The sequence below is a fragment of the Falco cherrug genome, chromosome 17 (assembly GCF_023634085.1).
Source record: "Falco cherrug isolate bFalChe1 chromosome 17, bFalChe1.pri, whole genome shotgun sequence".
Taxonomy (NCBI): Eukaryota; Metazoa; Chordata; class Aves; order Falconiformes; family Falconidae; genus Falco; species Falco cherrug.
In genome coordinates, this window is record NC_073713.1 from 4,381,868 (window position 1) to 4,396,645 (window position 14,778).

The window sequence follows — 14,778 nt, forward strand, 5'->3', positions numbered from 1 at the left end:
GCTAAAAAGCACTCGAGAGCCACGAAAACCTGCAGGGTTTGCATCCAGCAGTCTCAAGAAGAAGCCCTGCTGTTTTCATGACAGTTTACACCTCTTCCTCCCTGCCCTTTTGCAAAAAGTACTACCATAATACCATAATTGTGAGGTGACACCGCTGGAAAAGCTACCCAAGCCACCTAGCTGTGACAGGGAAGGATGCTGCTGAAAGCTTTCTCCCAGCAGTTTCCTCCTTGCGTGAATACTGGGACCGGGCTGCCTTAAAGCAGCTCTCAGACCTGTTCTGATTGGATTCACTTGCTGCAATGGCCCCTTTGCTGCCTTGCAGGGGTGCAGGGTCTCTGGTCCATAGGTCTGCATTATCCCAGCCTGCCCCAGCAGGATCCCTGGTCCACAGGTCTGCACTATCCCAACCCACCCCAGCAGCATCTCTGGTCCGTAGGTCTGCCCCAGCCCAGCCCACCCCAGCAGGATCTCTGGTCCATAGGTCTGTGCTATCCCAGCCCATCCCAGTAGCACCTCTGGTCCATAGTTCTCCCCCAGCCCAGCCCAGCCCAGCCCAGCCCAGCAGGATCTCTGGTCCATAGGCCTGTGCTATCCCAGCCCGCCGCAGTAGCATCTCTGGCCTCTGGGTCTGCCCCCGTCCAACCTGCCCCAGCTCATGGAGGTCTGTAGGCATCGGCCCCAGCAATGGGTACCACAGTCTGGTGCAGAGGGTTCGCCAGCATCGGTAAGGGCTGGGCCATGGATGTGCTGAGAACAGTGTCTCCAGCGCCCAGGACCTTGTAACATTCGCCACCTGCTAACAATGCCAGCTGCTGCTCGGAAGAGGCACGAACAGTCTCCTACGGAAGCCTAGAAGGCCTGAAATATTTCACTATGGGTTTATCTAGAAGGGTTTGGTTCCTTTGGTTTTATGCAAATATTAGAAGCATTTGCCCAAAGGGAAACCATCACTTCCTCTGCTTTTGTTAGTGCTCTGGCATGCTCAGCAGCCTTCTTCCCCAGGAAATTTTAGCTTATGAAATTTCTTTCTGATAAATTTGTTTCTCACTAATCTCCAGGGAAGAAAAAAACAACACCCTCCCAGTTGCATGCAGGAAGGTAAGCTGTCCAGGACCGGGATGATTTCAGGAACCTCTCTCAGTGTGTAACTATCTCTATTACTCTCAATTGTTTGATAAAACAAGAGCTTCGGTGTTCCCAGCAGTTAACTGACATGTCAGAACAGCCTGGAGGGGTTCGCTCTCCCCATCAGCAACCGCTGAGCCGTGCCCCTCTCTCTTTTGGCACCCACAGATCCCAGCAGCAACAAGAGGTGCCTTCCCCGCTCTTATGCTACGGCGTAGTTACTCTGTTGTGTAGGGACAGTACATTCAAGGAGATAAGCAACATGGGAGGACTGGAATTGGGGTGAAAGCTTAGAAATCACAGGGTCTCTGGTTATGAGGAGGAAAAAAAAAAACCAAAAAGAGAATTAATCATTTCTGCTAGGCCAAAATATGTATTTAGATTTTAGGGTTCAAAACCCTCCATTGAAAATCACCCTCGTGAACTTTAGCTCCAGGAGTTCAAAGTCTTTGAGCTGGTACCTAGTAAAGCACAAGTTGACATGGGAGTTGATGTTTCATTGTCATTTTAACCAAGTATCACTAATTTAAGAGATCTGAATTGCAACTAAGTATATTTGCAATGTGCCACTCTTGTGAAAAAAAAAAAAAAAAAAAAAAAAAAAAAAAGAGGAAAGCTACTGTGCTGCAGAGATTTATAAAGCTACTGTGCTCCAGAGATTTATGCCCCCAAAGCACCTTCAGGTTATGGGAAAACGTGATAAATCCTACCTGGCAGCACCAGACCTTGGGAAGAAAGAGGAGCGAGATCCTTCCAGGATGCTCATGCCCAGCATCTAAAGATTCCATGGGATCTAGGCTTCACCAAACCTCCGCCATGTGAAGACACAGATTTGGGCTCAGATCCTGCAGCCGAAGCCTAATCCAACTGTTCTTCACTCTGCTGCATCCTGACTTACACAGCACAGGAGGACACTGATGGAAACCCCATCATCCACCACTCCTGCACGTGTAGCTAGTCCCCAGGAAAATCTCTCTTTACAAAACCAGAGCTTTGTCCAAATTTACCAAAAAAATATTGACTTTTCAACACGATTGTTGTTCTCCCCAGTTTTAGCTGATGCAGTCCAGCTTTTCACCTTTGCTGTTTCACCTCCTCTCTCCCCCCTCTTTTTTCACTCATTCCTTACTGCCCTTTTCCATTTTGTGTCTGAAGAAAGATGCTGGAGAGAAGGGGGAACTGAAAATCCACCCAAACAACAGATTCCTTTGTACCAGCCTGGAGTTGAACAAATACATAGCTTTTTTTTTTTTTTTTTTTTTTTCCCTTGCAAAACAGGACGGAAGCCCATTCATCCTTGCTGGGACCTGGGGGAACTTACCACCTTGCAGGATGAGCTCAGTGCTTTACCAAATTATCTAAACAGCGGGTACAATCAAAGGTGGGTCCCAGCCAGAACTCCGGATATGAGCACTTTCCATCCCTGTAGGGGAGCTGGGATTTCGACATCGGGGCTTGTTCCTTGCTGTCAGAACTGGAAGTCCAACACCCCTGAAACATCAGCAAGGTTCAACCCCAAGGGCACACGTCTCTGATCAGACTCCGCCGGTGACAAGCACACCTAAGGACAGGAGACCTCGGTGCCTGGGAGACAGAACAGGCAATCACCTTTTAGAGAAATAAAAACGATATAAAAAGAAAAAAAGACCAGAGCAAAGGCTTCGCTGCCACTCTGGGTTAAGATGAAGCCTGTTCGTGCAGAGCTCCCCAATTCTGGCTGCAGGCAGCAGTACGCTTTGGCTGCACACCGCACCAGGGTGCCTAAAACCAGGTTTGGTTCTGGGTCTTTCTGGGTCTCAGGAGCACAAAGCAAACACAACTTGCAGCCACAAGAGCCGGGCATCACCGCAGCCCCCTTTAAAGGCCAAACTCAAACAGCCAGGCGTTCTCCAGCCCAGCCTTGAAGCCCAGCTCAGCTCAGCCCAAAGCCAAGGGGAAGAGCTGCTCAATTCTTCCCACTCCAGCCACAAGACCAAAAATAAGCCCAGCAGATGAAAATCTTAAAACAAGAAAAGGAGCACTTGCCTACCAACAACAGCTGGGATCATTGTGTTCAGTTCTACTAGAATTTTAGATGGTTTTCTCCAGCTGCAGATGTAACACAAAACAGACAATACGAGAAGGTTTAGCCAAGAAATAGTTCCATGGTTTCACCGTTTCTCCCCTGCTGTTTTCTCTCCAGCCAGACACACGCATTCTGAACGTGCTTTCCGTGAACATTCAGGAGATTATCGGGAAAGCCAGTGAAAGTAACGCAGAGTGAGTAAGTATCAGACAGCTTTTCAAGGGCTAATTTTGCACTTAAATGATCACATCGAAAAATAACGATGCTAAGATTGCAACTCATCCAAAAGAGGAACAAAAACCTCTCTAATGTCATAGGGACTCATTAAAAACTAGCCCAGACAGCTAGAGAATTGCATTTTTACCCAGACTGACGCATAAGTGATTAGAATGGGATTAACAAAAAAAAAACAAACCAACACCAAACCCAACCAAACCCCGAATTAAAAAATCACTGGAACTGTTCCCACTGTAAAGTGGGGTTGAGTCAGAAACAATTATTTTCATCTGGGAAGTGGAAATGTCATTTTGTAAAACTTACTTTAGTTTTCACTGGGAAATGACCAACTTGGCTTTCTTTGTGGTTTAGAAATGTATCTTTAAAATTTTTTGACATTTTCTATTTTCATTATTTATCCGTCTCATTGGATAGCACAGAAACACCACACACCGGTCCCTCTTTCAGGGCAAGAAGGCCATTTTTTGTTCCTGTTTCTACTTTTCTTTTCCCCCTGCTACGTCCATCTATCAAAATTCCTCAATCAGACAAATCCAGTGGGTGCCAAATGCAAAAAAACCAAACCCAAATCCAAAACAAACCCCCTAACCCACGTGCATTATCCGTTTTATGGAACACATTTTGGTTGAAAGAAAGGCTCTATACTGAAATTTCAAGATGCTGCAGTTAAAATGCACCTCAAAAAGTTTTTTGAAAAATCCACTAGAAGATATTTCCACTTGGAACTCGGAGAAGTTAAAGCATCTTTGATGCCTTCCCTGATGGATGGCTTTTTAAGTTTCTGGAGCGATCTGCACACAAGATTTGATTTAATGAACTATTCAGGCTTCCAAATGAACCTAGTAGAGACTCTTGCAGACTTTTTTTTTTTTTTTTTTTTTTTTTTCAAACTGATGGTGAAATTCATTAGACAAATTATTTCCAGTAAATTGCTCTCTTCACCCTCACCAAGTACTGCTGCATTTAAGACTTGTGGAAACATTTTATTTTGAGATAACAGTGCTGATGCTCGTATCCAAGAACAACAGAGGACGATTATAGATTTCATAGACCATCTAATCTAATTCCTGGATAAACAGGCCATAGGCCTTTTTAAAATTAAACGCCATTTCAAGTCCAATAGATACGGTTCAACTAAAGCACAGCTCTGGAAAGAAAAAAAGGACATCCACAGATAAAGAATGTGCAACAACATAGTGTATCGTAACCCCGGACAAGTGCCAAAATCCTGCCCCACCACCCCTGCCTCTCGCTGTGCCCGTCACGAGGATGTCAGGGCTCTGCAGGACAAAGTGGTTCAAACCCAAATTTCGATGCATTTTAAAGGCAGAGGAAAGATTTTGTCACTCACAGCCTGCGTTTGCAACACAACAGGCAAAAGGGAAATCTTTTATCCCATTTCCATCCCTCTGTGCCACAAAAAACCCCCACCAAAATAGCTAAATGGCATCAAATGCCTGGGAATTTCAAAGTTTGTTGCAAGGAACCATTGCCCAGCTCTGGTGAATTTGGTTTAGGTGCAAACCTGTAGATGCACTTAAACATGCAGATGACTTTTCAAAGTTGATTCCTGTGTATTAAAGACACAGTGCAGCAACGTCCCAGCCTGGCTGGAGTTTCACCGTCAAAGTCTTACCTGATGCAGATGCACGTGCCATTGCAGAGCCAACGCCAAGGTGGAATTAGTCCTCCAAACCCTGTTGAGCAAGAAACCAGGGAAAAAAAGAAATCCTTTCTCCCCACTCGACACTCCTTGGATAAGTCACTTGAGATTTATGCCTGCGAATCGTTACCCGCCACCCCATAAAAGGGATATTAAGAAATCATCCTCACAGCCTCACAAAGAGCCATTTGCTGGATGTCCAGGCATAACTGCAGGAGGGGAGGTGACAGAAAATAGCTGGAATGCCAGCGTTGTCACTCTGACACCTTCACCTGCACCCAGTGGCAGGGGGGCATTAACCGCAGCCCTCCCTGCCACGAGCAAGGTGCTGCGAGGAGGTTTGCACAGCGCTGGCTGCACAGCAGTGTTACGGAAAGTCTGAGGACTCCCATTTTCTCCAGGGTTTCTTAGAATGGAAGAACCTAGCCCAGAACAGCATTCTGAAACAGCAACAACAACAAGTGTTTTATTTATATATTTCATTTTTAATTAAAAAATAAAGGTTATCTTAATACATCTCTTGCAGCCTTTGGGCAAAATGCACCCTTAACAAGACTTTATGAAACATGATGCACATCTATTCTTGGCACACATCTTAAACAAACGTGAACTTTCTGCAGCAACTTCTTAAATCCATCATTCTCCCAAAACCCTGAAAACATTTAAATGTTCTTTAAAAAAAACCCTACAAAATTAGAAGTGGGCCCAAAGCAAAAAAAAATCCCAGATCCAAGCATCCCAAAGCTTTTGGAGCAGACTCAAATCCAAACCCTCATCTCGTATGAAGTTTTATCCTGGATCACTGCAAATTCACAGACACGGCACCCAAACAACCAAGACAGATGAAATCTGAACGCTGACCCGGGTACGGAATCTCACTTCAGCAGCTTTCATCTTTGCGTTGGGCCAAAGCAAATCTACGGGTCTGAGCTCCTTCCTAAAGCTCTTTAGGTTGGGCCCATCGCTAACAGAAATAAGTGCTGGTTACAGGAGGGAACGGTGCTGTCAGAGCTCCCCATTTCTTAGCCCTCCCCGATCCGCGACCAGACCAAGCCCTCCGTCCGTGTGCACTACTTTAAGGGCAAGGATAAAGCCAAGCGAGCACACTGAACCCTCCGGCACAGCCATATCGCTACGCATCTGCCTCCCGCCGCCTGCAAGGAGCCCTGCACTTCTCCTTCACTTGCCAGGAGCTGCCACGGGTTTTCAGACGCGGTTTTCTCTGGAAAGACGCTGAGGCCTCTGCCGCGATCCGTGGGAAGGCTCGCACACCGCCGGAGGGACGGGTCGTCACCGCTCCCACGGGATGTCCTTGTTCCACCGTGGCCCGTGATGGCTGATTCCCAAAGGCACAAAGTGACCAATCTTTAGACTTATACACGAGGTCTACATATATATATATATATTTATATATATATGTACACACGCACAATTACATACATATTTAAATATATATATACACATATATATATATTTGGTTTTGGTTTTTCTCTTTTATCTATTTTTTGCTTTTCTTTTTCCCTCCTTTCTTTCCCTTTTAACTTAATGGTGTAGTCTCCTCCGAGGAGGGCTCTGGTATATGTTCTGGAGACTCCTCTGTCTCCAAAGTGACTTCTGGCTTCTCCTCTGCCAGTTTAGGCTCCTCCGGGGCTTGAGATCCCTCCAGCTCCTGACTCTGAGCCTGGCTGTTCATTTTCTCTTCCGCTTCAATCTCCTCCGAGGTGGGAATGGAGTTTTTCTTTGGACGGCCTTTGGGCTTTGTTGGAGCTTCCTGTCCACCCTTGAGCACCTGGAGCAAAGAGACGAACCATCAGGATCAATCCGAACTCCGCTGCTGTGAGACATCCTTTAGAGAAGGATGAAACTCGGCTTTGACCTCAGCTTGGTCGCCACTGGTCACCATTTCAGCCTCACAGAAGTGCCCCGCATTCACGGAGGACATCCACGTTCACCCATTTTATCACGTAAATGAAATTAAATGCCATCGTTAGCAGCAAGGACGCCCAGAGCTGTGGAGGTCTCCTAAGTCAGTCCCTACAGGAGGCCCAAGGGCAACCCAGGCACACAGTCCTCAACACTACAGAGAAGATTCCACGCAGAATTCAGTTCCTATCCTGAGTGTTTGCTTTAGTCTAAGCCCAAGTAAGAACAGTCATAAATCTTCGCTAAGATTCCCTCTGACTGCCTTTCCTCCAGCCTCTTTGCCTTCTGGAATAGCCTTTTTGGTTGGTCAGTGTGTTGGTTTTGGTGGTTGTTTTGTCTTGCGGTGGGGGTTTTTTGTACCACCGGTATTGAAATGCATGAGACCCCTCCCACCTGAGCAGAAGGTGGGAGTCAGCAAGACAGGTCTGTTCCTGCATTTAATTCCCTCTCCCTTCACACCACCACTGCAGCAACAAGCTACTTCCAACCAAAGACCGGTATCCAAGCTAATCCCAAATTTGTTTTAAGTGGCAGTAACTTCTGCAGCTGTCACATGCATTCCAAGATACAGTCTAGAACTGCATCTCACCTCCCAGATCAGAATACATAAACATCTCCACCGGAGAATGTCACAACATCGTGGTTCCCACCAGGATTTACTGGACAGTTGTCCCTTCTAAAAGCATTTTAACTGGAAAAGGGCCATGAAGCTAAAGGGGTGAAAGGAAGATATGAAAAGCAACGATGAATGATGCTAGCTCTCAAAACTGCATTGGTTTCCATAGAGCGATACAACCTTTTTTGTCTATGCACATAACTAATCCCACAAGCATCAGGATCACAGGAATGCCAAAAACGCAGAGGGAGATATTTTGGTTCTTCCCTCTGTTCTGTTCTCATTTCTTTCATCTCTTTGCTTTGTATTCTTCCTACTGCCTATGGTCCCCTCTAGCCCACCACACACTGCAGTATGAACGTTTTATAAAAAGATATGTCTCTATGAAAAGTTATCCAGAATAAAACAACAAAAAAACCCAGTTGTATAAATAGTCACAGGTCACTGACACTACGTTCCGCTTCCAAATCTGTTCTTTCGAAATCAGTTTTTAAGGACCACAGGGAAATGGTAACGAACCCACTTACCATTTTCTTCCACTTCATCCTACGGTTCTGGTACCATGTCTTCACCTGGAGCTGAGTCAGCCCCAGCGACTGGGCTAAGTCAAGCCTGGGAAACCAAACAGACATCGAAATAATTTTACAGAGGACAAGTAGCGCTCAGATGCTAGGCGCAGTCAATGTAACACTGTAAGAGCATACAACAGTGGAACCGTGAGAAAAGATGGCTATTTGTCTCTCTAACGGGTTGTTTTGAGAAAAGGTCAGACAAAAGTGGTAAATACCATGAATTTAGGATGTGAAGATATATGCTGTTATGGAAGAAGAAAGGATATTTAAGTGTTTGCAGGCTATCTGTTCTCTTTTCTCCTCTGTGACCTAGCAGTTGCCGAAGTTTGCCTGCCCCCTCTGAAACACAAGCCTGCTGCGCTCCGACGGCTGATGCTCCACGTTTGTCTATGAAGGAGGGAACTACTGGCACGACACATCCCTGAAAAACAGGTCTACGGGGTCTGAAGCCAACACATTAGAACCAAGACACCCAGCACCAGTTGAAAGTGCTGCTCTTTGCATCGCATTTCATCTCCACTACCTACATCATGGGAATAATACTACTTTCCCATTTCTCATGGAGTAGTAGTACATCCAAACCTATTAATTTCTTATGCATTCTGCTATTATAGGCAATTTAGGCTTATAAACGAATTTATTATTTGCGTGTTTAGCTTAAGGGTATATGTGGCAGACAGCCCATAATCCTGATTCATCCTCCACAAATCTCCAACCTATGCAAGTTCATCTGATACCATTCATTATTTCTATATTAAAACCCAGGATATGAAGCAAATGCAGCTCAGAGTAACTCTTTATCCTTCCCCACAGGTGACAGCACCACACATCTGGCAGTTTTGTAATGGAGTTGCACAACGGACAGTTGGAAATCCTCAACAACGCTGGGCAAGTGCCCCACGGAGTCACACAAGTCCTGCAGGTGGGACAGCTCAACCTCAGAGTCACATTCCAAGGTGTTCTGGATTGTGTGAACTTTTTGGCAAATATTTCCCTGCCTTTGGATGGGGAAACATATTTGTCAAGGCCAAGTTCTTCATAATAAAAACTTTTGTTTCAGCTGGGCTCCTGGGCAATCAGACTCACTCTTCCATTTACAAACACCTATGTACCTCACACCAGCTCTTTGTGCTCAAGCTGACACTCATGGATTCATGCTTTTCCCACACTTTGGATTCACATTAAATCTACGGGCTTGGTCTGCCTGCTGCCTATGCCACTACATAACGCCTGAGAGATACCCCACTGTTATTTGAAAAGCAGAACCTGGCAGAGGCATTATCCTGTCGTACTGCACTCTCTTTCTACTAACAAACCAAGTGCTGCCCTGGTTGCCCTCCTGGTGGTACAATCTTCTGTCCAGGCCAAAAGCTGCAGAGGCAAAGGCAGATCACAATCCACTGCTTTGCCATCACGTTTCCAGCCATGAGCTGACAGAGAGAAACACTGCTTGACTAACTCTTCGCGCCTTAGCGCACATGTCTTACCACACTTTGATTACCTGCAACCAGTTCCCATCTCTTGCCACACACATCAGCGTAACCAGCATTGCCTGGAAACTGGAGGAAACAAACAGAGGGGAAGTGGTACACGGACAGGAATCGCTCAGCCTCTAACATGTACAAAGCCAAGGAACAGTCATACAATAAAATTAATTAACAGCCTCAAGTGCTTCATCAACAGCGTCAGCCATCTGGTTATGTGAAGCTGCGAGGAGTCAGTACAGGCGCGTTAGGAACTCTAAAACTGTACAAGACAGCCTGACCACGTCCATGAAATTTGGTCTAGTTGCAATCCTTGGCTTTGGTGACAGGCAGCACGAGCAGAGCATGTCTGTCTTGCACACTAATTTAAATACTGGGACACTGCCATCTGTGGGCTTCAGGGTCTGGCGTACCTTTCAAACCCTCTCTAGGTTTACAAACTTCACAGGAACTGGACAGGTCTTTTCCCTGTAATTTAAATTTGCAGAATAGGATTCAAAGCCTTTAAAAAAAAAGCTAAAGCCTCTCCTTAGTTTGGTTTTTCCATTCCATGCCAAGTAGTCCCTAAGAACTTGCCTTTTCCTTCAACAAAGACAAGGTCCTTACCTGTGCTCTCATGAGGGCAAGGCAGCCTTCAGCTGTCTGCAACCCTGGTTCTGTTTTCCCAGCTCACGGACCGGCCACCACCTTCCCACCGAACTGCTACCCAAGTTTGCTAGGTGAAAGCTAGTTCAGCAGCCAGCTGAAGCTATAGCCAACCTCTCAGCTGCCACGGAGACACAGTCATCCACCACCAGATCCCAGGAGGAGACAGGCTCCACCTTTTTCGAGCGTGCAGCAGGAATGGCAAAAAGACAGAGCGCCTTCTGCTCTGTACCTTGCCTATCTCTGAGCCTGGACGCCTGCCGGCTAGCACACACGTGGCGTTTCCATTGATGTAATCTGTTCAGGTCACCTTCGATCCCAGGCAAAGTTAGCCTTGAAACTGAATCTGGTCATCTGTCCGTGTCCTTGGCCAACAGCAGAGGCATCCCCACGGAGCCAGAAGGCAGCACCCTACAGCTGGGGAGCGTTTGGTACGGGAATGGCTGAGCGGGGCTAGAGCAGCCCGTCTGATCAGTCCTCCTAGTGCAAGAGACCGACCTACCTGTCAGGGGTAGAGAGATACTTCTGCTTCTGGAATTTCTTCTCCAAGCCCATCAGCTGCAGCTCAGTGAAGATGGTCCTACTCCGTCGGGGCTTTTTTAACCGAGGTGCGGGCTGCTCTGCCTCTGACTCGCTGCTGGCATGGGTCTCGCTGGCAGGCGTCTCTGCGCTCGCAGTCCCCGAGGAAGTCTGGGCTGGCAGCACACGGGAGCTGGTGGCAGCTGGGATGAGGTGAGGGACCACGGAGGGCTGCCTGGTGATGACGGAGATGAGAGGATATGCCCTCAGAGAAGGGGACCCTGGCAGGGAAGGAAACAGAGGTGGATAAAGGCCAGTTCAGTGGCAATAAGGTCAAGTAATGGGAGCACTGGAGAGAGCAGGGAGATGGAATACCCTTCCTGGCTCTGCCATTCACTTGTTAAATGACCACCAGCAAGTCAACTCCCCTCTCTGGACCAGTTTCTCCACCAAACTGCATAGCTGTCCTGGGGCTGGCAGTCCTGATGCACATTTCACCAGCACAGGGGAAGGAAGGTCTGCATTTCCATTGTCTATTTTTCTTTTAAGGAGCCATTATAACACATACCATCGAAATAATTGGTCTAATTAGATTAGACTCCAAGCAAACGATGAAATCTGTCCCCGTTCGTGCAACTCTGCTTTGCTATGGACACTAGGACAGGGTTCAGCTGACAGAGTCACCCACAGACAACGGAGTTCAAGTCACAATTCATCTCATCCTCTAGCAAGTAACTGAGCCAGATGAATCACACCTTCATCCTCCGCTGTCTACACGGACTCCATTGACCGTGCAGGCAGACGAGGGTGAACAGACTGGAAGCAGAGTTCTCCACCGACTCTTAACTCTACATCTTACACCTATCAGTTGGTACCAGCCTTAAAAAACACCAGCAGCTCTGCTCCAGTCCTTTCAAGTCAGGGCCAGTCCGGGCCAGGGAAATGGGACCACACGTGGGAAACGTAAGTTTGCTGCAAGACAGACTCTCTACAACTTTGCAAACCACCTGCACGGACTTGGACAAATTACTTTCTTGCTCTGTACCTCAGTTTACCTCATTTGCAGAATTGAAACAATCCTCCTTACCTACTTCACTGGTGGTAAAACATGGATTAAAGTTTAATGTACAGAAAGTATTCCGAGATCTTTAGATAAATGGTGCCATGGAAAGGAACATATTACACCAGCAGGCCTGATTGTGAAACTCTTCTTATGAATCACCGCTAATGAAAATAATGATCTGCAGACTTCAATGAGTCTATTTCGGTGAGTAACTCCTCACAGTGGAAGAAAGGAGCTGCCAGCCTGTCCTGCTGATGACCTGTACTCTTTACCCTCCTCCTCTGAGCAAAGGGTTGCGATCACATACATCAGGTCCAGGTAAGCTAGAGCGCACAGGGTACACCAAAGAATGGTGCAGCTCGTTGATTGTCACTTCTCTCCACAACCACTGCAAATTGTGCAAAATCCAGTCACTTACACAGCAAGCTTGGAAAACTATTGCCAAACCACTGTAAATCTCAACAGACTGGGATTTAAGCAAGACGGACTACAGACCAGGGTTTAGACAGACTGGAACTTAAGCCTTGCTTTCTTCTCCACATCTCTGCAACACTAAAAATCAAAATACTTCCATTAAATTTAAATTATTCCACTTCAGCCACCAAGGAGATACTTGAGAGACGAGATCAGAATTGCCAAGCCAACCTTTAGCTCGTGTAAAGCGTTATCTACCTTTTCTTTCCGTGGATTTTCTTCCAGCTGAAGACCACGCTGATCTACAGCACCACCGAGTAACCTGGCAGAAATCCTGCCTTGATTTACAACCTCAGTGGCCATTCAAAGACCATAAATTAGGACAGAGTGCACTGTCCTTTGCTGTACACTACTAATCCTGCCCTCACTGATATTTATGCACCCACTGACACCAGGCAGCTACAGTAGGCAGCTGGTAAAACAGATCCTGCTCCTGTATCTGCCTCACCAGTGCCCGCTACAGTTTCTGCTACCACGGGACAGCCAAAGCAATGCCAGCCCACCAACGGACCCTACGAGTTCCCCTGTTCCAGCCTAATTTGCCCAAAAGAATCAGCCCCTCTTCCCTTCCTGAAGGGCACCTCCACTGCAAGAGTCCTACGCAGGAGCCCTGAAGCCACCTCCACCACTGAAGATGCTCCTGGGAGAGCAATGAGGTGCACTGACGGTCCTCACCTGGCAGCAGTCCTGGCACTTCATCCATCCACACAACTGCTCCTCTACATCACAGCTCTTGTCCACAGACGCTTTAAGAGACCTCACGGATCCCATTCAATGCTCCGAATGAGGAGACCAAACACTGTCCCCCCAGTTTACACACCGTAAAGAGTGGACCCACGTACCTCTGCCTTGCTGTTAGGGGGTCCTGGTTCCAACCTTCCTGTCACAGAGCTCCTGCTCCCCTGCAGGTTCATTCTCGGAGCCTTATCTCATAGCCTGAAACCCCATTCCTGGCCTTGCACATGGATGGCTTTTGGCACCAGATCACTGGTTAATTGATACTTTTACCCTTGCACCCCTGTATATTTCCAGCAGGCCTCTCCATAAACCACAAGATTACTTAAGGAGTCATAAATCACCAGAGCTCAGAAACCCCTGCAAGGCTCCAAGTGACTGAAACCTCTGGACAAAAGCATTTTTACAAGGAACTCTCTTCAAGGGAGGTCAGCAAAAGGTATTTGGTATCAGAGCAATCAGGGATATTTGCTTTCCCATATGGCCCAGTAGCAGCATGTGGGACTGCTTGGAGTGGGGGGAAGCTAGATGCAATGGTCCCAGAGCTTAAGATCTGCCTCCATCAAACAGAGGAAAGTAGTCTCTTTAGGCTATTTTTCTAATAATCTGGTAGGATCAGGAATAAAAGAACTGATTTCCTCCTTCCAAGATCAGCAGCGAGAACCTAGCTGTTTTTGCAGGGTAAAACAGTGGTTGCTTATTAGAGAAGCAGATGACATTGGAGATGTTCAGGTCCATGTCTTCAAGTGCTGAGCACCTGAATGAGGGGATACGTTTTCCAAAATGTTCAGCAGCCAGCAGCTGTGACCTGGCCAAATGCTCAGAAAAGCTCAGCACATGCTTATTTTTGGTGCCCACGTCAGGACACTTATTTACTTATGGCACTTCTGAAACCGCTGCTCTACTTCTGTGCGAGTAGTGGTTTGCAACTGCTGAGCTGCTTCGAGCTCCAGGTGGTGAACAGATTTGTGAGGCTGTTGACACCAAGTGTCCTATATTTGTTTATCATTTCTGCTCATAAGAGAAGCTTTTGCTTATGGTTTGACACCAACAGTTGCCACAGTGCTTTTAGAAACCATCGTAAATAACGAAAGCATCTGCTGATGTTCAGCCCAGCCGTATGTAAGACTTCTCAGCTTTCCGCCCTCAGCCTGATGAGGACACAGGATGGTTAGGGCATAGAGTAAGGACAGCATTTACAGAAATACATGGGGTTCAAGGCTGCAGACATTTGGGGTGGGGTGGGGGTGGGAAATTGCTGGCCAGAAAGGGGGCGATGCTTTAGCAGTCAATGCAGATAAACCAGGAATAGCTAGCCTCTACATTGTACTAGCTAGCATCCAGACCACAAATTAAAAAGCCTAAGTTCAGTGTCCCGTTCTGGATCTAGTTATCGCAGCGCTCAAAGGCAGCTGAAGTTGAACCAATCCATTGTCTCTAGGTACACTGTTAACATGACTCCCCTTAAAGCATCTGTACAGTCCTCACCCTGACAAAGCCTTGGCTTCCAAACACTATAAAATCTGAGGCTAGATCTAAATTTCACATCCCCCAGAGTTCAAAGGTATTTCTAGACTGACATGGTATTGTAAGAACGGGAACAATTTCTTAATCTTCGACAAATTAAATGCTGGCAAGCAGCTCTTGTCTGCTC

General features: G+C 46.8%; 1 protein-coding gene across 1 annotated transcript in view; it reads right to left on the reverse strand.

The window, feature by feature from the left end:
* Positions 1-6,609: 6,609 nt before the first annotated feature.
* BARX2 (BARX homeobox 2) overlaps positions 6,610-14,778 on the reverse strand; it is a 35,145-nt gene continuing 26,976 nt past the window's right edge. The window contains exons 2-4 of the mRNA XM_005437607.3: positions 10,836-11,133; positions 8,160-8,244; positions 6,610-6,882 (exon numbers count right to left, since the gene is read on the reverse strand). Of these exons, the coding sequence (XP_005437664.3) occupies positions 6,631-6,882; positions 8,160-8,244; positions 10,836-11,133 (635 nt within the window). The 3' untranslated portion in view covers positions 6,610-6,630. The remainder of the gene's footprint in view (positions 6,883-8,159; positions 8,245-10,835; positions 11,134-14,778) is intronic.